General features: G+C 51.1%; 1 protein-coding gene across 2 annotated transcripts in view; it reads right to left on the bottom strand.

The window, feature by feature from the left end:
- Positions 1-7660: 7660 nt before the first annotated feature.
- Slc43a2 (solute carrier family 43 member 2) overlaps positions 7661-23423 on the bottom strand; it is a 45883-nt gene continuing 30120 nt past the window's right edge. For both annotated transcript variants that reach the window (XM_063251065.1, XM_063251066.1), the window contains exons 7-14: positions 23015-23148; positions 22734-22936; positions 22113-22259; positions 18566-18704; positions 17275-17401; positions 15176-15249; positions 13841-13964; positions 7661-13107 (exon numbers count right to left, since the gene is read on the bottom strand). In XM_063251065.1, the coding sequence (XP_063107135.1) occupies positions 12946-13107; positions 13841-13964; positions 15176-15249; positions 17275-17401; positions 18566-18704; positions 22113-22259; positions 22734-22936; positions 23015-23148 (1110 nt within the window). In that variant the 3' untranslated portion in view covers positions 7661-12945. The remainder of the gene's footprint in view (positions 13108-13840; positions 13965-15175; positions 15250-17274; positions 17402-18565; positions 18705-22112; positions 22260-22733; positions 22937-23014; positions 23149-23423) is intronic.

The following is a 23423-nucleotide window of genomic DNA, read 5'->3' as shown; positions in this document are numbered from 1 at the left end:
GAGAATGATCCCAGGGAAGGACCCTTCTCCAGGCATCTGGGGGAGACGGTGAGTGGGATGCCAAGGTAGGGCTGCCAGAAGGAAAGGTAGAGCCAGTGGCCACGCTGCTGTCCAGCCAACACTGGTGCCCAGGATCTCTGAGAGCATTGCACGTGTTGGCCACTCATTCATTAAATCCTGAAGTGGGAGCACAGATTGCCCCCAGAAAGAGCTATACTCTTTAAGGGAACGCCAAGAAGATAGGTATGGTGGTGAACACCTATAATCCTAGTGACCAGGAGACTGAGGCAGGAGGATCACGCAAATTCTAGGACAGCCTGGGCAATTTAGCAAGATCTGTTTCAAACTTTAAAATGAAAAGTCAGTCGTAGTGACACATGCCTGTAATTTCAGGACTCAAGAGGCTGAGGCAGACATCTTTAGTCCTAGCACTTGGGAGGTTGAGGCAGGAAGTGGCCAAAAATTGAAGCCCAGCCTGGGCTCCATGACTGAGTTCCAAACCAGCCTAAATTCCATAGCGAGACCCTGTCTTGAAAAATAATAATTAAGTCAGGAGTGGTGGTATGTGCCTGTAAGCCCAGCATGCGAGAGGCTGAGGCAAGAGGATCCTTGTGAGTTTGAGACCAGCCTGGGCTACAAAGTGAGCTCAGGGCCAGCCTGAACTGCATAGTGAGACCCTGCCTCAAAAAAAAAAAAAAAAAAGAAAAGAAAAGAAAGAAACAAAGAAAGAAAAGAAAGAGATTAGTACCAATGGTGGTGAACCTATGCTCGGGGCAGTTTGTTATCCTTCAAAGCTCTAAAAGATTTGCCATCCCTGGCCCAGACCCCAGTTTAGGGCTGTCCTTCCTCCACTGTATCAGTGAACTGTTCTCTAACAAGTGCTCTGCCCTGGCTGTCTCCAGGAAGTAACCAAATCCTGCCCCCTGGGAACTTGCAGTCTAGTTGGGGAAACATTTACACTTTCACTCAATAAATATTGATTGAGTACCTGGCCCTGTCCTAGGGTTTTTTCTAGGCACAGGGGTGACCAAGCAAAACAAAGTCTTTCCTGTGCTGCATGAAGGAAATCATAATATAAACAAATACAGAGATGACTTTCAGAAGCCACGAATTTTATTTTTATTTTTAATTTTTTTGGTACTGGGAATCAAACTCAGAACCTTACATTTGCCAGGCAGGAACTTTTGCCACTGAGCTAAATCCTTGGCCCTTTAGGAGTACAAATTTTATAAGAAAGCTGAATTTCCCGAAGATGATCTGCCTTGATGGATTACATTGGTTGGGTGAGCAGGGACGGTCCTGGTCCAGGTTTAGACTAAGACCTGGAAACAAGAGCAATTATTGGCCAAGATAGCTAGCTCCTTAGTTGGTAGGAGCAGAGGTGACACAGTGTCTGCCTGGCAAGCACAAAGTGCTGTGTTCGAATGCTGGTACACACACACACACACACACACACACACACACACACACACAAAGAGTTGAGGCAAGGTGAGACCTGGGTACTGAGGGAAATGAAAAACCAAACAAACCATCAAAATCTATGAGAAGCAGCTTCTGTTCTCTTGGAGAAAGCTTACACTTAGAGAAAATAGTCACTAGCCCAAAGGAGATTACAGGCCAGGTGGCCGTGTACGACTGTAGCATTAGCACTGGAGCAGGCTGGAGGGGTGTGGAAGCATCTCAATTTTTTTTTTTTTTTTTGGTCTTTTTCCTTTTTATTGGTACCAGGGCTTGAATTCACAACTGCCTGCTTGCAAGGCAGGCGCTTATGCCGCTAAGCTAAATCCCCAGCCCCAGCATCTCAGTATTAAAGACAGAAGTATTAAAGTATAAATTAGACGGAAACATAGTAGCCAGTCAGGGTTGGACCCTTGAGGGAGTCATTGCAGAAGATAAAAAAGCATCAGGACTATGGTTGGAGGTGCACCTGAAGATTAAAATCACAAAGGCTAGACATGCATGCTTCCCTAAGGGATAAACAGAAGTGTAGGATTATTGGTATCAGTCCCTTTTGAGATTTCCCATTATCTCATTGGCGTAAGCCATCCTCTCCCACCTACTGCAACTAAGACTAATACCACTAAGACTGCCAGGTAAGAGGGCACACACCTGTAATCCCAGTACTCAGGAAACTGAGGCAGGAGGATCAATGGAGTTTGAGGCCAGTTTGGGTTGCAAACGGAATTCAAGGCCAGCCTGAACTGCATAGCAAAACCCTGTCTCATAAAAATGGGATGGGGGTGGGGAAAGCCTATTAAGACTAAAGGCAAGACTAAAACTATAGATTATTGATCAAGATTAATACCACCTATGTACCCTTCCTACCATTAGATCAATGTTATCTGAGCAACTATATTTGCAATAATATTGATTGATCATAATATTGACCCACATTGTACCCATCTCATGATTTTGCTCTATAAAATATGCTTGAGAGGTGGGCCTGTCAACAACCCATCAGGACCCCTCCTGTCCCTCAGGAGCTATTCCTAGTCCCCATTACTTTTCTTTTTTTTTTTTTTTTTTTTTATCAGTACCAGGGATGGAACTCATGACCGCCTGCTTGCAAGGCAGGCGCTTATGCTGCTGAGCTAAATCCCCAGCCCCTCCATTACTTTTCTCCAATACATTTCCCTACTCCCAATCTCCACTATTCTTCAGAATTCATTCTTTGATTTCAGGGGACACAAACTCAGAGTATTTGACACCTCAAATTTCCCCTATGTCCTCTTGAAGTGGGGATTTGAGCCAGATAAGCCAAGCAAGCGAGCACTGCCTCTCTGAAAGAAGCTAGTGTGGGCAAAGTTGCATGCAGAGTCCTACCTAGGCTGAGTTGGGGGCAGAGGCTGAAGTAGAGTGCATGCGTGTGTGCAAGCACACGTGTGTGTGCACCCATGTGTGTGTGTGTGTCACTGGAGGTTTTTAAATTTTTATTTTTTTGTCTTTTTGAAGCAGGGTCTCCCTATGCAGTTCAGCCTGGCCTTGGACTCACTTTGTAGCCCAGGCTGGTCTCAAACTCACAACAATCTTTCTTCAGCCTCCCTGTGCACTGCTACACCTGGTTATATTTTTTGTTTTAAAACAAGTTCTAGGGGTTGGGACTTGTTTTAAAACAAGTTCTAGGGTTTAGCTCAGCGGCATAAACGCCTGCCTTGCAAGCAGGCAGTCATGAGTTTGATCCCAGGTACCGATAAAAAGGAAAAAGACCTAAATAAATAAATAAATAAAACAAGTTCTAAACAGTTGTCCAAGCTGAGCTGAGCATGGTGGTGCATGCCTGTAATCTCAGTACTCAGGAGGGTGGGCCAAGAGGATCACTGCAAATTGGAGGCCCAGCTGAACTACACAGTGATTTCTTTTTGTCTCAGGGATAGTTACTGGGAATTGTACAGTGATTCTGAGACTAGCCTGAACCATAGTGAGACACTGTCTTGCCCACCTCCTTCAAAAAAGAAAGAAAGATGTGCAGGCTGGGCTCAAACTTTCAGCTTCCCACAGTGCAGAGATTACAGTTGTTGTGTGCAATTCTATCTGGCTCTACTTTGTTGCTATCTTCTCCCCAGGTCATATTCAGATTTCCCCTCCCTCCAGGCATGGCGATATACACCTATAATCCCACTACTCAAAGAGGCTGAGGCCAGTTTGGGCTCCCAGTGAGTTCAAGGCCATCTGAACTACATAGCAAGGCCTCATCTCAAAAACAAACAGACAAACAAAATGTTTATATTGTCATTTCTATTAGAGAAATTTGGTATGCAAACAAGGTCTTTTTGTTCAGATTGCATCTCTTTATTCCAGTAACCCTATGCATGGGGTTAGCCTGCAAACACAGAGCCACCTCTTTCTCCAGCTGCACCCCCTTGGGAACCACCACTCCCTCAGTGTTTTGTATCTGTGTGACCTTGTGCAAGTTCCTCAGTCTCTGTGCCTCAGTTTACTCATCTGTAAAATGGGGATAATAATAAGTGACTGCCTGACACTTGTGAGTTGTGGAAACTCGTTAGACGAGGTGCTGTATATAAAGCACAGTGTACGGCCCATCTCCATGTTATGGTGGGGAAAGGCTCTGAAGGAAGGAACATTGCCCCTCAGAACTACATCCCCGTGGTTCAGGCTTGAGAGAGGAAAGAGAAAGAAGCGACTTGGGAGTGTTATCGTTATCTTCCTGTCTTTATGTGATTTATTTTGTGTGTGTGTGTGTGGTATTGGGATTGAGCTCAGGGCCTTTGTACTGAGTTATATAATGAGCCTTTTTGTTTTATTTTATTATTTTGGTACCAGGAATCAAACTCAGGATCTTGAGCCCTTACTTTTATTTTGACACAGCATTTTGCTAAATTGTCCAGGCTGGGTTCAGACTTGAGATCCTCCTGTTCTGTCTCTCTGTGTCTTTCTTTGCCTGCTTCCACTCTCTCTAGCTACATCTGTACTTCTCCATCTTTTTTTTTTTTTTTTTTTTTGAGACAGGGTCTTGCTATTTAGGTCCGGCTGAACATGAACTCATATGTAGCCCAGGCTGGCCAAAAACTCACAGTGATCCTCTTGCCTCAGCCTCCCAAGTGCTGGGATTACAGGTGTGCAGTGCCACACTTGTCCCAGTGTCAGCTTATTATAGGCAGCTAAGTAATTTAGAAATATGATAGACAGTCTGGCAGAGTTAGGCCCTCAAAGCAGTCAGTATAGATTCCTTACAACTGTAGGTGAGGGCGCATTCATTGAAGGCCAGAGCTCAAGACAAAAGATAGGTTGACTATGCCTATATACTTCTCCACAGGAGGAACAGCAGTGATTGATATTCTAAACAGGTATCAATCAAAACCTCCCTTCTAGACAAGTCCCTTTCGGCCTAAGAGAGCTTACTATGTGACTGTTTCCCCATCTGAGCCCTATTTAATCAGTATTACCTCAGCAACTATACTTGTAATCTTATTGGTTGCCCATAGTTTTATCCCACCTCATATCCACCTTATGGCTTCCCATTGGATCAGTTTTTCTGTTTGTTTGTTTGGTTGGTTTTTGGTACCAGGAATCAAACTCACAACCTCACGCTTGCCAGGCAGGTGCTGGGCCACAGTGACCATGCTCATAATCTTATTAGTTGATTATAGTTTTGTCTCACTTTAGACCTGCCTCACCTTGTGAATTTTCTCTATAAAACTCTCCCCGAAAGCCAAGATTCCTGGCAGCCTGCTCGAGATCCCTTCCTCCTCTCTTAGCGAGAAGCTTTCTTTCTCCCAGTAAATGTATATAATTTTATACCTTTGTTGTTCCTAGAATTCATACTTTTTTTTTTCTTTTTTCTTTTTACCGGTACCAGGGATCGAACTCACGACCGCCTGCTTGCAAGGCAGGTGCTTATGCCGCTGAGCTAAATCCCCAGCCCCTAGAATTCATTCTTCAATTTTAGAAAACAGAAACTCGGCATATTGGATTTTAACAGGTTGGAAATTATATTTTCTTTATGTTAGATTATTTAGAGGTCCTATATTAACCCTGTATCAGTCTCTAGCAGAACCCACTTACTTCCTTTGTAATATGTCTCTCCTTTCTGTTTATCTCGTTTGTGTCTCTTTCTGTGCTTTTTCTCTCTCTTTGCCCTCACGGAGAGTCCACATATCTGTTGTCTTTCCTCTCCCATTTCTCAATGTCTTTCTTTGTTTTTGAACCAGGGTCTTTTTTTTTTTTGCCTTTTTCCTTTTTATCGGTACCAGGGATCGAACTCACGACTGCCTGCTTGCAAGGCAGGCGCTTATGCCGCTGAGCTAAATCCCCAGCCCCTAAAACCAGGGTCTTGATATGCAGCCTAGACTGGCCTCAAATTAGTGGTGATCCTCCTGCCTCAGCCTCCCAGGTGCTGGGATTACAGGTATGTGCCACCATGCCTGACTGCATTTCTCTTTCTTTACCTCCCTTTACTGCCTTCAGGCCTTTCTCCTTCTGTTTTCCCACCCCTACCCATTGTAGGCTTAGTCTTCATTACCCTACTCGGGGCTTTGTGCCTTTAGCTTATGCATCCTCTGTGTGTGTGTGTGTGTGTGTGTGTGTGTGTGTCCCCGCTCTGTGTGAGCTCCTGGTTCTAGCCCAGGTAGTCTGTCCTGGCTGGCTGGCCCTTGCTGTAACCTGGGTACAGCCACACCTGTAACCCATCTCTGCCTATCTCAGAGAGACTATGTTTCACTCTTTCCATCTTATGCTCAGTCCTTTTCTGGCTGCTGAAAGCCTGCTCCTCTCCAGCCTCAGTCTGTTTCAGGCTCTTCGCTGTTTATTTCTGTCTATCTCTGCCTACATTTTATAGCTAGACTATCCACTAAGTAGCTAGCTATTCCATGCCAGGCACCATTCAAAGGACGGAGACCAAGGTAGGGGATGCACCAGCTTTCAAGGAACATTTGTTTCTGCGGGGAAACGCCAGACAAGAGAACAGAGCCACACAGGACCCTGCTGCCCAGTTCCTCCTCCAGCCACAGTCTTTGGACAGGGACTCAGCAGCGAGGGCGAGCTGGCTTTCCTCAGAGCTTCTCTGACAGTCCCTGTCCCTGAATAGGAACTGCTCACCACTCAGCAAACTAGAGTTAACCCACCTGCTCACTCGACAACGCTCATTAGGGACCAGAGAAGAGGAGACTGAGGCAGAAAGAGGCCCACCACGCAGACCCACTATGTAAAGCAGGAGAGACACGAGCATGCCACCTGTGGGGCAGAAAGGACAGGGTCCCTGGTGACCAAAGGAGGCCTTCGCTTCCTCTTCCTGCTTCCTGCACTGTTAAACCAACATAGGGTTAAATGTGGTTCGAGCAGCTGTGATATTTTCCAAAAAAATGTTTTTGAGCTGACATTTGAAAGGGGGCTATTTTCTGTAGAATTCAGGATTTTCAGCTTTTCTTAGAAAAAAGAAAAACAAAAATTGGAAGATCTGGCCACACAGGCTCATCACCACAAGGCAGGAGCTGGCCAGAGCTTGCTGCAGCTGTCCCCTTCGGTGGATCTACGGTCTCCAGGTCCCACCAGTCCTCTCATCCCTGATGTGGAGGCCAAGGTCAAGCTGCCTTATATGACTGCAGAGCTTATCATTAGACCAGGGAAATATTTTCCCTGTGTTTCCTCTGTCAAAGGTGGGAGATAAAAGGTTACAACACAGGATGTGGCAGAGCTCAGCTTGAGTCTGCAGGTGTGACGGGGAACGGTCACCACACCCCACATCTGTCTAGCAGGGCCCGTGAACAGTTTCCTGTGCTAGCCACCCCACCATGCTCACCTTCCCCTGTACCTTAGTCTCCTAAACCCCACAGGGCTGGAGGCCAGGCCTCGGGCAGGACCAGCGGGGAGTCCCCTCCTCCCCGATTTACTGGGGCTCTCTCCCTCCAGCCCGGAGACCCTATGGCAGGTGGCAACTTGGTGGGAGTCTCTGAGGTGGAAAGGCGCCGTGGAGCCCTTTAGGCCTGGGATGCCGCAGCAGCCTGGGCCTCCCAGCACCCGAGGGTGGCATGCTCATCCCAGTCCGCCCTGTGTGTCTTCCAAGGGCAGTCAGAAGCCCAAACCAGCAAATGCAGCCTCTCTTGGAGCTGGAGCTCAGGGACCACAGTTCTGGCAAGCGACAGGAAATCGGGCAAGAGTCCTTTAGAGGCAATAAGGGACCCACGGGCTATAGAGAAAGAAGCAGTTTTAGTCGTTCTCAGCATGCATTTATTGAGTGCTTGCTGTGTGCCAAGGAATAAGCCAGGTGCTAGAGCAAAAGGGCAGGGAAGAGTCAGTCAGCTGCTGAGTTATCAGCGACACTGCTGAGCCCTGGTTAGCACAGAGAACAGAATCAACCCTTCAGGCACCACTCTGAAGGCTGGGCTGGGCCCTGGACCCTGGACCCAGCCCCTAGATGCTCCTTCCAGCAGTGGAGAGGGATTCATCGAGGTAAGCTCCCTTCTTTCTGCTCCCCCAGGTGGCGAGGCACACAAGCAAGCTCCTACACACTCCTCTAAACACTACGCATCCCAAAGAGCCCAGAATACATCTCAGACTCGCACACCCACACACCCATAACACGCGCACACATACACACACAGAGTTAGAGGCACGACCAAGCAGGTGCCCAAGGAGGTGGCACTGGGGTGCCTGTGGCTGGGATTTCAGTCACCTCACTCAGTATAAATCTGCCCATTTTTTTTTTTTTATCGGTACCAGGGATCGAACTCACAACCACGTGCTTGCAAAGCAGGCGCTTATGCTGCTGCGCTAAATCCCCAGCCCCCAACCTGCCCACTCTTTAGAGATTGTCTTGAAATGTCCTTTGGCCAAGTCTTATGAAAATAGGAAAGACAGAAAGGAAAAATGACCAAGAAAATAAGCTTTTTGAGACAGGATCTCACTATGTAGCCCACGGTGGCCTTGAACTCACAGCAATTGTCCTGCTTCAGCCCTCCTGAGTGCTGGGATTACAGGTATGCCCCCCACCACTTGGCTGAAAATAACTTCTTAAGGCTATGCTGAGGGAGAGGTTCTGAGGGGAACAAGGCCAGCAGGAAATGACTTCATTTTCTTTTTTCAGACCTTACTTTTTTCTCTTTTTGAGGGGGGATCCCAGAGATTGAACTCCCGACCTTGTGCTTGCCAGGCAGGTACTTATGCCACACCCCACATTCTCTCCTGTCATATGGGGGAGATGCCATTTCCACTGTGCTGTCTGCCTTCCAGGGCCATGAAAATAATCCCTCTGGTGAAATGCTTGGTAAGAGCCGTAGGAATGCATGCGTGCAGTGCTAGTGAGTTCACTTAGCACTATGAGGGTGTTACTACGTCCATCTTACAGATAAGGAGACTGAGGCTAATGGCTTGTCTAAGGACACCACCAGAGTATGTGGTAGTCTTCAACCTTTGCTCCTCCCTTGTCTCTCTTCAGCATGCAGAGGTGGAGCCTCCCTCTGTGAAGGGTCAAGGTCAGGGGCTAGGGTCAAGGTCAGTCAGGGAACTATCATTGGCCCTGGTTCATCTTGGAACTTCCCAGGAGAATGAGCATGATTAATTCCAGTGACCAGGGCACGAGTGCTGGGTCCATCCTGGCAGGAAGGGACTAGGCCAGGCCACTCTCATGGAGGATGTGACAATATGACATTTGGGAAGCTCTGTCCATACCCCAGGGCTCAGAGTGAGGTAGGGGAGGGGGCCCAGTGTCACAAGGCCACATGCTCACCCTGACCCTGCACCCCAGAGAGATCTGCAGCCTGAGGACCATCTAGGCTCCCACAGCCCACAGCCAACAGTCATCTCTGGGGACAGTGAGCCACTACCCTTTCCTGGTCCTAGTCACTGGCACAGACAAGGCTCCTTGCTGCGCTAGGAGCCCATGAACACCTCTGTTCCTCTCTTTGGAGGAAGAAGCTACTGCTGAAAGGTGCCTGAGCCTAAATCTGCTGAGAAGACCCTGCAAGGTCCCACACCACTTCCTGCCCCCAACTGTTCTGCTCCAGTTCTTGCAAGCCGACACGCAAGGGCACCAAGACATTCCCTTGGCCAGTTGTGTTTGTGCCACTGTCCGGGACAGTCCTGCCTGTAGGACCCCAGTGTTGGATGCCCCCTTACTTTCAGAGTCCTCGGGGACCTGAGCAGAGTGGCAGACTCCTCAGACTGCCTGGACCATGACAAGGAGGGTTTGCATGAAGTTCATTTGGCCAGGAAGCTAGATACAAGAGGAACAGGGGAGAGGCGTCCCTCAGGGCTGCACCTTATTATCGGCCTTTAGGAGGGCTGGAACCTGCATTATGGACAAGCCCCAGCAGAGGGAGCTGCAGGCAGAGACCTGGAAGGGCTGCAAGAAACCACCACAAAGCCTGGATCTAGGGCCTACAGAGGACAAGGGTGGGGAGTGGGGTGAGAAAATGCAGAAAGGATGGCTATAGCTACCTTGTTCCCAGCCTGTGGCCTGGGCCCCATCTCAGGCACTCCTCTTGCAGATGGGGTGACCAGAAAAGCCTGCCACTAACACTACTGAGTACAGCTCACACCACCCTGAGGTGGCTTTGGCTCCAACTAGAAGACGGTGCCTGGTTTGCTGTCTTCACTGGGTATTGCTGCCCTGCCGCAGGTCTGAGTGACCCCCAAGCTGCTGCTCCAAACGGCATGTCCTGGTCTACAAGGCCTTGGCTGCTCGGATGGCTTACAGATCCACATGAGTCCTGGTTCTAACCTTAGGCAAGTTTCACCACCTCGCTAGGTCTGTTTGCCAACTGCAAAATGGAGTTGGTGGTTTTTATTTAGCTCTAGATTGTTTCAATGATTCTAACCTGTGAATCCTGTGGGGAGTCAGGTAGACTGGGCAGTTCCTGACCCATCTGGTTTTCTCCCTTTTTGTCTGAGACAGGGTTTCACTATACAGTTCAGGCTGATCTTGAACTCTGTCAGCCTCAGTCAGCCAGGAGCTGGGATTATAGCCCATCCTCTTTTCTACAACCTACCTACCTGTTTTCTGTTCTCAGGCTACCAGTCTCACACAGTGCCGGTCACAGACTGTTTCCCACTCTCACTGCTAGTTCCTCAAGGCCAGCATCTTCTCTCAAAGTGCTCCACCCTACTGGTACGGTGGCCAGGCCCAGGGGCTGCTGGTGACAGCTGGGCTACCTGCCCATGTTCCCAGTTAGAAGGGACTTTGCCAGTCAGTGGTCCCCTAAACTGTCCCCCTGTTCACGAGTGAGTCTCAAACTCTGGAGGGACCAAAATCTGCAGTCAGGAGATTAACAGCCCAGGAGCTTCGGTTACAGGCAGCTACGGGGTCACACAAGTGGGGTGTACTTGATAGTACATACCTGTTTCAACAGGCACAGTACTGATGACTGCAGAAAAAGTGCTGAGTATTTGCTGCAAAGAAATGGGCTTGACTTTAACTCAGCATTTCCTTTAGTTGACTATGATGTTTTAAAAAAAGAATAACTATTAACACATCAAAATCAGTGCTCTGAGAAATGGTTTGGAAAATGCTCATACAGGGTGTTGTTTTTGGAGACCGGGTCTCGCTATGTAGCCCAGGCTGGCTGGCCTTGAACTCAGCGATTCTTCTGCCTCAGCTTCCTGAGTGGCTGGGGTTACAGGCAGGTGCCACCTTTGTTTTTGTTCTGTTTCTTTTGGGGTTGAGGATGGGACCCGGAGCCACATTCATGCTACACACGCACTCAACTACTCACTCACACCCCCAGCTCGTTATTTTCTGGGTTGTGATTTTTAATATTGAAGCACAGAGGCACTGAGGAAACTCGGTGATTGGCTGTTACTGTGGAGCCTGACTTTGGCCTGGGTGCCCCTTCCGCTTTCCTGTCCCTTTCAATATCCTGACGCTGTTCTTTAAGCCTGGGGTTCTTCCGGGGTCAACCCGTGTCCTACACTCTGGAAGATTCCTCAGGTTGTGAAGCAGCAACAGGAAATCCATGTAGGAGCTGAGAAGGGGCCGGGATGAGTCTGTTGGTTGGACAGGCTGCAGAGGAGGGGGAGGCCCACACTCTTGCAAAGCCCAATTTAGCCGGGGTAGATGTGGAATGTCTTTTCCTGGCCCAGCCCCACCCCAGGCGGGTATCCCAGAGAAAGGATGGTGGGTATGGATAGGGCTGCTCAGCAACAAAGAACCTTGTCCTGTCTTTTCCTCTTGAGCTCAAAACAGGCACTGTAACAGCTGTCAGCTGATATGCTAGAAGGGGGAATCCCTTGCCACGAGGAAAATGAATTTATTGCTTTATAAAAAGAAGTCTAATAAAACTTAAAAGAAAAACAACTAAACGCCAAAACCCACCACTCTGAGCACCCAGGAGGTCTCAGCCATATTTCTGAGGGCAGTCAAAGTGGGCAGGTTGGTTGGTGGCCAGGGAGGCCTGGCCTCTTCCAGTTTCAAGGCCGTGGTAGAATTAGCCAGCAGGGGGCGCTGCTGCTACGTAGACAGGAGGCCACAGTTCTGAGCCAGTGGTGCTACAGGAAGGCCTCCCTGTTGGATGACCATCAGGCTAGGCTGGCTCCAGGCACACAGGCTCTGCAGCAGGCCTGACTGGTTGGTGGGGATAAAGGCAGGCCCTAGAGGCCACCCCACCTCACACATAACACATGTCACACACCCCACACACATATACCCCCGGCCCCTCACCAATACTCTTCCCTGCGCAAGCCTGGAGTTCTGTGTCTGCCAGACACACTGAAACAGCTGTGTCGGTTGAGGGAGAGGGTGCCCCTATGGCCCATCAAGTCGCAGACTAGACAGAGGCTGGCAGTGGAAATGCATTCCCTCTCCCCACGCTGAGTGAGGAGGCGGGGGACAGCCGCTCGGTCAGTGTCCATGGCTTCTGTGGTTTAGTGTGGCCATCCTGCCTCCAACCCCTCTCCAGGCTCTGAGCCAGGAGGGCTTCTCCACAGGCCTCACATGAGCGGACAGGCTGCGTACAGGCCACAGGGGAGAGGGATTACAAAGGGGTTAGCACCAACAACAGGAAGCGGGTCCTTCCTTCCTTAAACAGCCGCAGACTGGCCAGGGGAGGAGGTAAGGGGCCAGGAGAGGGGGTGCAGACAGTGCAAGCCTTTGTCCTCAGGCAGGCGTGGTTGGTGGGCATGCAGCCGAGGGGCAGGTGGTGGGTAGTGGATGATAGGCTCCTCTGCTTTGGCAAGAGGAAGAATCCAGAGCCTGTCTGCTGGGGAGTGACCTTGCTCTTCCTGCAGGTACCATGGAGACCCAAGGCCCCAGGGTCCCTTGGGGGTGGCGGAGCAGAACCAGGGGCCGCCCTTTGTCCAGTAAAGTTTCCCATACTGGGCCCACTCCTGTCCTTCCACTGCAGAGCTCCAAGGCAGAACCAGGGCCCTGGAGGGAGTGTGGACTCCGACATGGTGAAGGAGAGACTCCTGCAAGAGTGCAGGGTTTTCTGGGGTGGGGAGGAGACCGGCCAGTCACTGAAGCACAGACAGGAGGCCACAGTTCTGAGCCAGTGGGCGCTACACGAAGGCCTCCCGGTTGGACGAACCATTGATCTTGAGGAAAAGCTTGCTGTCTTCCCTCTTCTGTTGTAGCTGCTTCTCCAGCTGGCGGCGGTAGCAGACCAGGTAGAGGGGCAGGCAGAAGCCCAGCATGCTCAAGATTAGCAGCCCCACATTCACCTGGGGACAGGGAGGAGCAGCCATCACAGGGAGTGAGCCATCACAGGGCTGAGCTCACTCCCTGCCACCCACACCCACACCCATGCACACACGCTCAGGTGTGAGGAAGGGGAGGGGGTCATGAGAGGAAGGGGGAAATGAACCAGGAGGGTTCAGTGGGTCTCCAGGCCTGTGTGCCCTCATTCCGGCATCCAGGTGAACTTACGGTTCTCCACTGACCACCCAGCAGAACCCTTACGGCCTAAGCCTTCCACGTGGGCCCTGCCAACCTAGTCTCAAAGGTGAGACTGGTGTTGATGGTGCAGCAGGTCCGGTTAAGAACCCTGGCCTTTCACAAGGGCTCGGACAAGAACTCCCTTGCTCCCCATACTGGGGATTAAGCCCAGGGAGCACTGAACTACTTCTCCAGTCCCTTTTTTTTCCTTTCAAGGTGTTGTTGAATTTCCCAGGCTAGACTCAAACTTGCAATCCTCCTGCCTTAGCCTCCCAAGTAGCTAGGATTACAGGTATATGCCACTGTTCTCAGCTAGAAACTCTCTTCTGTTTGTCCTAAAATCAGGTTCAGAGAGGTCATTTTTCCCTTGCCTAGCTACCATTCACAAGGGCACCCTGACTCAGACTTAATCAAAGTTTGCAAACTGCTGGTCCTCAGAACTCTGAAGCCCTGTGCGAGGTGGCCTCTCAGCTCCCCAATCAGAGTGCAGCCAGAACAGATCCCCCCGACCCTTCTTACCCACAGAGGGTCTCCCTGGAGGGGACCCATCATGGCCAGAAAAAGTGGCTGCTGCAGAAGGGCAAACAGGGCGCTGATCAGAGACTGCAGTCCTGTGAGGCTGCCGAACTGGGTGGAGGGGTACCTGTGGGGGCAATCAAGACTGTCTCAGCCAGTGTTACTGAGGCCAGACCCGGCCTCAGCCTTGGTTTGGGCCAGGTGTGCTGGTGGTCCAGCACTGCACCTTGGGGCCCTGCAGGAAGAAACAGGAACAGTCTCAGGATGCCTGAGTTCTGGCCTCTGGATTACTTTCTGCCAAGCAATCCTGCAGTTTCCCTTTCAGACCAGCCCAAGGCCCAGAGTCCGGGAAAGCCCAGGTCCCACTCTGCAAGATGCGCCTGGGTCCTATGGGTGTCTGGCCAAGCTGTGAGGAAAATGTGGTGCCAACAGGAGCCTGTGGCTTGGGAAACCGGCCCGGGGAGCAGGTTGGAGGCTGGGCTCTGTTCTGCCCTCCTCCAGAGGAATATTGTGTAATCACGGAAACTCGGCATCACAGCTCTTGCTCGTCTCCTGCACACCCTGCCAGGGCAGCCACAACTTCCTCCAGGCCTGGGGGGGGGAAAGCGGGGGAGAGGGGACCTGAAATGACCCCCGTGGGATGCTGTTGGAACAGGGAGGGACCTCTGAGCTAAATCTCAACGAACATGAGACCTGCTATCCTAGGTGCAGGAGCAGCCTCCATGCGAGGAATAAGCTGCTGTTACAGTCAGAGACACCAGAGCAGGGCACTTGGGTTCCAGATTTGGGGACAATTCCTGGGGCAAAGAAAGAGGAGCCACTTAGAGGAACATCTTGGAAAAAGATGTAGGTTTCATGAGAGCCGGGGTCTAGGACCTGGGTGATGATATTGGAGGGCTTGTGTTAGGACAGCCTGGAACATTCCAGGCTCAGCTATCCGTGCCGCTGTCTCCGTTGAGGGATATTTGAACTGCAGCATTTAGCTCCAGGCAGTCAGAACCCAGCCCTGTCCTTTCCAGTGAGCAGCCTGGAACAGCCCCAGAACTCGGCTGAGCAGTAGCCCCGAGGTCATCCTCATCTGCACTGGGGGGCACTGAGCCTGGCTGGGGGAACTGACTTCGTGTTAACTGCCAAGGCCTATGGGCACTCAACTGTCTGCACAATGACCCACCTCCTGCCAGGTACAGCCTTCCCGACACACTCAGCAGAAACCCTGGCATCTGTGCCCTGATGCAGAAGGCAAACTCTGCCAGGGGAGGACGGCCCAGCCTCAGGGTCTCAGTCCCACCTCCTCAGGTCACAGCTTTCACCAGAGTACCCAAAGCTTGTAAGACTCACACAGCGGCATACAGGCCCCCGACAGCAGAGTGGATGAATCCTCGCACGATCGTATGCAGGACGAAGGAGAAGATCTGCAGGGGGCAGAGCAGAGTGTGAGCAGAAGACGGCCAGACCTTATCGCGGTCCCCTGCCTCCCAGGTCCTGGGGTCCCAAGCCACAGGAGTTCTGGCAACTTGGAGGGACTCTAGAAGCAACTGTTGAAGTTTTAGCAATTTTGCATTCAGTTGTCAAAACAGTCATTAAAAACTCAATTATAGAAACTTGTAGTTAAGTAGATTATATTAAAATAAAGGTAACACATGCCCAAAATTTATCACTTCCTAATTCTTTTCTTAGGCTTCACTATCTGTGCTCTGAAGGTGTTTTATGTGAAATGTATGTCAGGTGGAAACAACCACACAATAGCGAGTTGTTACATCCTGTGATGTCCCAGTAGGGCTTTACCGTCAGCCATGGTGATGGCCATGATGACACCATGGGCACTTGCAAAGGCTGCAAATGAGGGACCCTTCTTTCTGGCCTCCCAGCTGTCTATAGATAAGTAAGTCTCTATACCGCACTGAACACAACTCTGATCTCCAGTCTCTCCGTCACCCAAAGACTCACCCAGAGACCTGCCTGCCTGGTTGCCCAGGGCCTCTGGGGAGGTGGTTTCTTTACATCTCCCTAGCAAAGCCCTCCTTTCTCTCCAGGAGGGCCCTTTCTGGGACAGTCTACAGACTTAGCAAGCTCTGGGAGCCCTAGTTAGTGATCCCTGAGAAGCCCAGAGTTTGCCACCAGGATCCTGTTTGTCCTTTCGGTCTACTGTACACAGCTTTGCCATCCTGCTGGGTGGCTAAGGACCTGCTCTCAGCAATGTGGATGGTGGAGGGGGCAGGGGTTGTCATAGCCAGGGCTGACATCACTGTGTCCCAGTGTGCACACCTATGTGTACCCACACTTGTGCAGGCTCTTCTCCATTCCAAGTTCCTTGCTGTCTTTTTCTAACTTTTTCTCCAAAGAGAACACAGCAGAACAAAAGGAGATGGCTCTTCCCCACTGAGCATTATTCCTCGGTGGGCCAGGATGATGGGAAAGAGGGTCTACTAGTCTTCAGACAGGGCAGCCTGGGAGACCAGGGAGGATGCCTGTGAAGCAATGACCTTCCCACCTGGAATTGGTGCAAGTCTCCCACGGCTCACTCTCTGCATGTGCTGGTACATACACAACAGATCCCGTGGGTGAACACCTGCATGTTCAACGTAGCTCTCAACACCTGGCCCCTTGTGTACAAGGAGGCTCTGTGGCCTTCCTCCTGGGCTTGTCCTGAGATACCATCTGGACTCAGGCTACACCCATCTGGAAGCAGTAGCACTTGTATCCTTTTAGAGTGTGTAAACTTGGGGTGTGGGCCAAAAATCTACTATGGTACTAGAATACTCATAGACCAAAGAGTAGAGCCAGGCTCCTGACAAAGTCTCCCTTACAATCTCTCACAGATACCAGTGACCTTATGTAAAGGAATGCAGCCTTTGAACCTAGATCGCAAGCCAGGATCACAGGCTTTCTCCGGCCTCTCCATTCCTGTTCAGGGGTAGAGGGCTGTGGGCATTCCTTTTTGAGATAAGACTAAATTGCCCAGGCTTGGCTTGAAGTTTTGATCCTCCTGCATAGCTTCCAAGCGTGCTGGGCTTACAGGTATGCGCCATCATACCTCCCTCCTATGCACATTCTTGTGTGGGGGGAGGTGGGGTAAACGCTCCCACCAGCATCACAGAATGGCAGACTGAGATTGGAAGTGAGATTCTAGCTGTTTGATTAAACGTGAAACACGAAACTACTGCCCATCATCCTGGAAGGACAGTGCTGGTGCTATCCGAAGTTTCCTAAGAGCAAGAATCCTACGCCTTTATGAAGAACCGTGTGGAAAACCACCTATTCCTCACAGCTCATCCTGCTTTGAGCACATCTGGCAGCTACCAGGCCACTGCTAAAGAGCAGAGGCTGGCTGGTTAAAAACAAATGAACACACTGGCTCTGTTGATGGCATCCATGAAACACCACACACTTCCTGTTGCCCCACTCCCCAGCTGGCCTCTTACTCCCCTGACGCCCACCTGGAGCGGCAGATTGGGAATGAGGCAGGTCACCCCGAAGCCCACAAGCAGCAGGTTCGTGAAAGCGAAGGCCCGAATGGCATTGGTGATCTTCTGGATCTGTCGGTCCGGCTTCTTCTTCTGGCCTCTGTGAAGACAGACACCACAGGAGCTGGGGGCTTCCTGGAGGCAGGTGGACCCTCCCAAGAAGCCAGGCCCGGGAGCCACAGCATGTGGACTGGTACAAGGCTCCCAGCCCACCCAAACGCACCCTGGGGACTATCCCAGGGCAAGAAGGGCACTGGGGACACTACTGGCCCACCTTCCTGCTTGAACAGTGAGTGAGAGGATCTCTGACACCATAAAGCAGCCCTTAACATTGCACTGCTCACGGCAGAAAAACGAGCTCAGATGATGGGGAGGGAAGAGCAGAATATGCCTGGTTAGGAAGTGACAAAGCCTCACTTTGCCATCGGCTTCCAGTTCACCCAAATCTTGCAGGAAGCTGGGAATAAGCCGGGTAGAAAGCCAGACAAGGGAGTGAATCCCTTGATGGGCAGGAGAAGGTAGAGGGAAAACAAATATTCAGCAGATGGAACAGGGATGGGTACCGCTGGCTACACGGCCTGACCTAGATAACAGGGCATTCATTCTCTGTAATTATTTCCTTGTGAATTGACTGCTACTGATTCCAGCCTCGCCAACCACACTGACTTCCCATGGAGGGTCACACGGCCCCCAAGAATAAATGCCAAGACCCTGGAGATGTGCAGAGAGGGCCAGGCCCACCAATGCCTATCTATGTGTCCTCAGGCAAACGACGCAAACTCTCGGGCTCCTGCATCTGCAGAATGGGTGTGACACCAGTCCACATCTCTTCATGGTGTTGTGAGGCTTAACTGAGGCCCTGGGCCTAGTACAGTAAACAGCAGCTTTATGATCCTACGGGGGAGTCGCAGAAGATGGCAGCGAACTCACTCTCTGATCCCACAGTCCAGCCCTTCCGTAAAGCAGGGCTCCAGCCCCGTTGCATCTCTTAATCATCAACAAACCTATCAACACATCTGGTGGTAGCAGCTTACTGTTGACACTGAGCAGAACAAACCCTGTAGGTAAGTAAGCTTAAGACGGTCCCACGCTACTGCCCATGCCAAGGATCTGGGGCCATCCTGGGGGTGCCCAGCTTTTTCCTCTGGTTTGTCCCATTTCCATTGATCTGACTGCCTCCCAAACTTTAGCAGCTTGTCTGTCTAACATGTACTTCAGGGGTCGTTCTCAGTGATGGGGTGGAACCTGGGCTCTGCCTACGTACTGGGTGGCATCCTTCTCTTCGGGCTCCTCGGAGGTATCTTCGCACTCCTTCAGCCTCCAGTCCATGATGTAGCCGATGACAGGTGCTGTCAGCAGGCAGAGCAGCTGGAGCACACCGAAGATGGAGGTGTACAGGGCGACTAGGGAGGAAGGTGGTGCGTCACAGGGACTCTTGGAACAGGGCTCTGGAGCACAGGCTGGGCGGAATGTGAAGGGGCCAAGACCCACAGGCTCTTCTGGGGTCTGCCCCAGAGCCCCTATGTCACTGCAGGTCTTGGGGGGGCCCAGAAACCTTCACCTCTGAAATCAAAGCCGGAGCAAGGGGCAGGTCACCCAATTTTCTGCTCCAAATCCTCTGCCTGTTTCCCAGCAATCGCTAATGAAATCCAGTATGTCACAATGGAAACCACCCCTTCCCAGAAGTTCCAGGAAGTTGCTATGACTTGGGAACCACAAAATTACCAATGCCCAGGACAGAGGCTTGGTGTGTGACTGGCCACTCTGCTGCTAGAAATATACCAGGAAGGCACCACTCCTGAGGAATCTGTCCCAAGTTCTTCCGTCTTCAACACTAAAATTTACGTGAGGGTTTCTGGGAAATGGTTGGAGTCTGATGCTTCGTCCCTACCCTCACCATCTCAGCCAAGCAGGGGCTGGGAATTTAAGGTGAGAAGTCTTGGGGTTAAGTAAAGACTGGCTGGGAGAAGGATCAAAATGTTCCTTGACAACTCCCCTTTTCGCTTACCCGTGGCCATCACTGCATCGAGAAAGCGAAGGCAGAGAAGCAGAAAGAGAGAAGTTAGTGGTAGAAATGGCAACAGCAGCCACAGGAAGAGGGCGAGGAGGCCAGCCAGCCCAGGCCAGCACACGCACCGCTTCCCACCCAGGGTGCTCGAGCTCCTGGGAGTGGATGAGGGAGCAGGCTCGGCCTGGGCGTCTGCTGACGTTTTTCTGTCTGCTGACGATTCCCTGCAGCAGGCTGGTGAGTCAGGCCTGTGCCACCCGCCGTCACCATGACGGGGGAAGAGCGTGCTGAGTGGGAGGCCTGGCAGAATCAGCATCTCTCACTACCATGTGCCTTGTGGGAATGCTGCTCTGTCACAGTCTCCTCCTGTTACACTCTGAAGAAAAGGTCAAAGGCTCCAGCCAGGACAGGCAGGCATATGACAGCATGGGTCTTCCCCAAAAGCCCGAGCTGCTCCTTCTGCCCTGCTGTTTCTGACCGCAGCAGCCCTTCTGGGACAACAACAGAGCTGTGGATACAGAACACCAGAGGGGCAGGATGGGGAAGACCCATGTCCTGTCTGCCCCAGACCAAACTTCCTGGCCTGGTTTCCTCTGTTTTTTTTTTTTTTTTGCTGATACTGGCGGTGAAACCTAGGGCCTCACACACATCAGGCAAGCACTTTACCACTGAGCTACATCTCCAGCTCTTTAATGTTTTTAATTTCAAGACAGGTTCTAAGTTACCCAGGTTGGCCTTGAGCTTGTGATCATCCTGCCTCAGCCTCCTAAATAGTTGAGATTACAAGTATATACCACCTTGCCAGACAGACTTTTTTTTTTTTTTTTTGGTACTGGGAATCCAACTTACAACCCTGTACTTGCCAGGCAGGCACTTGTGCAACTGAGCTAAATCTCTAGCCCCAGGCAGACTTTTTGAATGTAGAATACAGTTGAGAAAAATTCCTATTGGGCAACAAAAGATTTCTCAGACTCCTGGACCCTCAGTCCAGGACTCAACAGCGGGAGGCAGCCTTGTGAGGGTCTGGGACTGGTTTTCTTGCATTCCTCAGTGACTCTAGCTCTCTGGGCCTGGCTCCCAAAAGATCGATCAACTCTTTCCAAGATATGTCTGCCAGAATTTAACGTTGTTAATTAGAAAAGGTTCCTTGGGCAAGCAGCACACATCCTTAGTCCCAATTGAGACGAAGGCTTTCTTGAGCCTAGGAGTTTGAGACCAGCCTGGGCAACATTTTAAGACTCCATCTCTTTAAGCAAACAAAAAAGAATTTTTTTTCTACCGGGGATTGAACTTGCAAACAAGTTCTTTCCAGGCAGGTGCTTATGCTGCTGATCTAAATCCCTGGCCCAAATAAAAAACTTTAAAAAGGATTCCGTTAGCAATTTGGGTGAACATTTTTGGACTATATAAAGGTAAACTGGTTATTCTTTTCTTATACAGCAGCCAAGGGCCTCTCCTGTGTTCATGTTAGGGGCCCCCCCAACCTGCCCAGTAATGGCCATCAAACTCAGGGAACTCTACCACTGAACTATAACTATACTTCCAGCCCTTCCTTACTATCTTTTTTTAATTTTTTAAGAAAGGAAGATTTAGCTGGGCAAGGTGGTACAATGCCTGAAATCTGAGCACTCCAGAGGCTGAGGCAGGAGGATCACCTTGAGTTCCAGGCCAGAGTTGGGCTATATAGTGAGTTCAGGCCAGCCTGTACTCAAAGCAAGACTCTGTCTAAAAAACGAAACAAAACAACAACAAAGAAAGGAAAAAAAGCTTTTTGGCAGTCTGTATTTTTTTTTTTTTAGACAAGGCCTTGCTAAGTTTCCTAGGGTGGCCTTGAACTTTTGATCCTCCTGCCTCAGAGTCCTGAGTAGCTGGGACTCACTCACTGCTTGTGCCAGTGCCTCTAGCGCATCATGAATTTTTGCACAATATTCAACATTTCTCTACTCTGTCTCCGTACTCCATTTTTACTGAGACACCAGCGTTATCAGGTCCCCTTTGCTATATTTTCCTTTTGTTAAAGCAGGCTTTCTTAGCTCTGTAAAGACTGCTCTGGTTCCTCTCACAAAGCCTACAGTGTCTTCCCCTTGGTAAAAACAAGTAAACCAACAAAGGAAAGTTGCACGCCAGCAAGGCTGCCAATAAAAAGGATTTGCGAATGTGTTTGTCCCGCTGGAGATGACTGGCGCTGACTCAGCTTGGCTTGGGGGAAGTCCTGATTCTGGTTGCAGGAGCAGAATCTCTAGTCAGCTGAAGACCTTCCTTGCTGTTTTCGTGTGGGTTATCAGTTCTGTTTCCCGGAGTTAACAAGCCTCAGCTGGAGTGCACACCCCTGGGACTTTGTTTCACAGTCCAGGACACACATCTTACTGTGGTCTCCACCAGGACACCCGTCCTCAGCCATGGCCGCCAGGGTCCCCAGGCTCTCCAGGGAGCTAGTGTGGGGCTGGGGCTGCCGTCCTTAGATCCTTGACATTGCTTTGAGCAGTTTTCATTTACAGACATACCCTCAGCCCTCCCTCTCCAGCCTTGGAAAACTCACACCCCTTATCCTCAACCCAGGCGGCTATTTTAGTCTTTCCCTCCCTCCCGAACCAGGAAACCCTGCCGGGGACATGAAAGAACAGCCAGGGCTGGCGATGATGAAACAAAGCAGTGGCGTCCCAGATGCCACTGCTCTCCACAGCCCTGGGGTCTGGCTCTGCCTAATGCAGTCCATCCGGTGCCTGACTCGGGCCAGGGGGAGTGACTGGCACCCCGGGCCCCTTCCCTTGACACTGTGCACTGAGTTTCAGGGGACACCTACCTGTCTTCTGGTCACCACTGACCAGGAACTCGAGGATGCTGTTCATGGCCCCCATGTAGAAGATAAGCCGCAGCTGCGTGACGCACATGGTGACCAGGCTGAGCAGCAGGATAGGGCTGAACACGCTGTGCATGAAGGATGGCGCCGCTGCAGGGACAGAGGTGTGGCTCAGGGCCTGTGGCCACCGGGGACCCCAGGTGCAGACCAAATCACTCCACTGATGGCGGGAGAATCAAAGAGCAGGCCCAGGGGAATCCATGGGGCTGAAGCTGGGCCAATCCCCTAACCTAGTGGTGGCAAACCTTTTAGAGCATTCAACGGTAATAAGTAGCTGGCTGTAGCACGACGGTCACAGGTTTGCCACCACCTAAGCTCTCTGGGCTTTCATCTAGTGTGCTCATCTGGAAGTAGGGCGGGTGGTGCTCTACTTTGGGACGAAGTGGGGATTTAGGGTGACGGCACCCACAGAGCCTTGGCCAGCACTGACCCCAGTCAGGAGAACACTGGGGCTGTTACCTCTAGGTCTAGACTGGCAGCGCCCTGGATTGCTTGAGGCATGGCTGCAGATTCCCCTGCCCATGTCTCAGGCAGGCCTGGAAGGCAAGGGCTCCTAATGGGTACCTGCAGTGTCTGGCTGGCATTTCACCTCCAGGTCGACGGTGGATAGGCACAGCTTGTGTCCCTCCTGCAGCGCGGCTTGCTCCTTGGCACTCCTCATGGAGCTGCCCACGCTCAGGCGGCGTCCCACTGTGGTCACCTGCTTGTAGAACTGCTTCCCTGTGATCTTGTGGTCAAAGCCCAGCCAGCTGAACTTGATCTTCACCCTGGAGGCCACGGTAGAGTGCTGCTGCCACGGGACCCTGGCTGGCTCAAGGGCAGGGGCAGACAGCATGCCTACTTACGAGTAGTCCATGTCCTCCGGGCCTGGGAAGGGCTCCAGTGGCCAGTTAAAGAAGCAGTTGAGGAAAACCAGTCCAGAACAGGCGGCCCAGACCACAAGGATAATGATGAAGGAGGCACCCGTGTCGTAAATGAGCTGAGAGGCACAGTGGGAGGGACAAATGGGCACAGTTAGCACAGGCACGGTGTACCTGGCAGCCCTGCCCTACTGTGCTAAGCTGTGTGAGGAGATACAGCACCATCAGTCTGGCTGTTTGGCCATCAGAAACCCTGCATTCCAATAATTCCAACTTTTCTGGGATTACTGTCACGTCATTAGCTCTTTGTGCCTCCAACTTGTACCAAATGTCACCATCTTGGAGAGGTATCAGGTGACCACCCTATTACTGTCACAGCCCTGTCTCCCTGGCT

Source organism: Cavia porcellus, unplaced genomic scaffold, assembly GCF_034190915.1.
Source record: "Cavia porcellus strain 051 isolate PalLab524CR breed Dunkin Hartley unplaced genomic scaffold, mCavPor4.1 scaffold_6, whole genome shotgun sequence".
NCBI lineage: Eukaryota > Metazoa > Chordata > Mammalia > Rodentia > Caviidae > Cavia > Cavia porcellus.
Note: the sequence above shows the minus strand (reverse complement) of the source record. Positions and strands in the feature narration are given on the sequence as shown.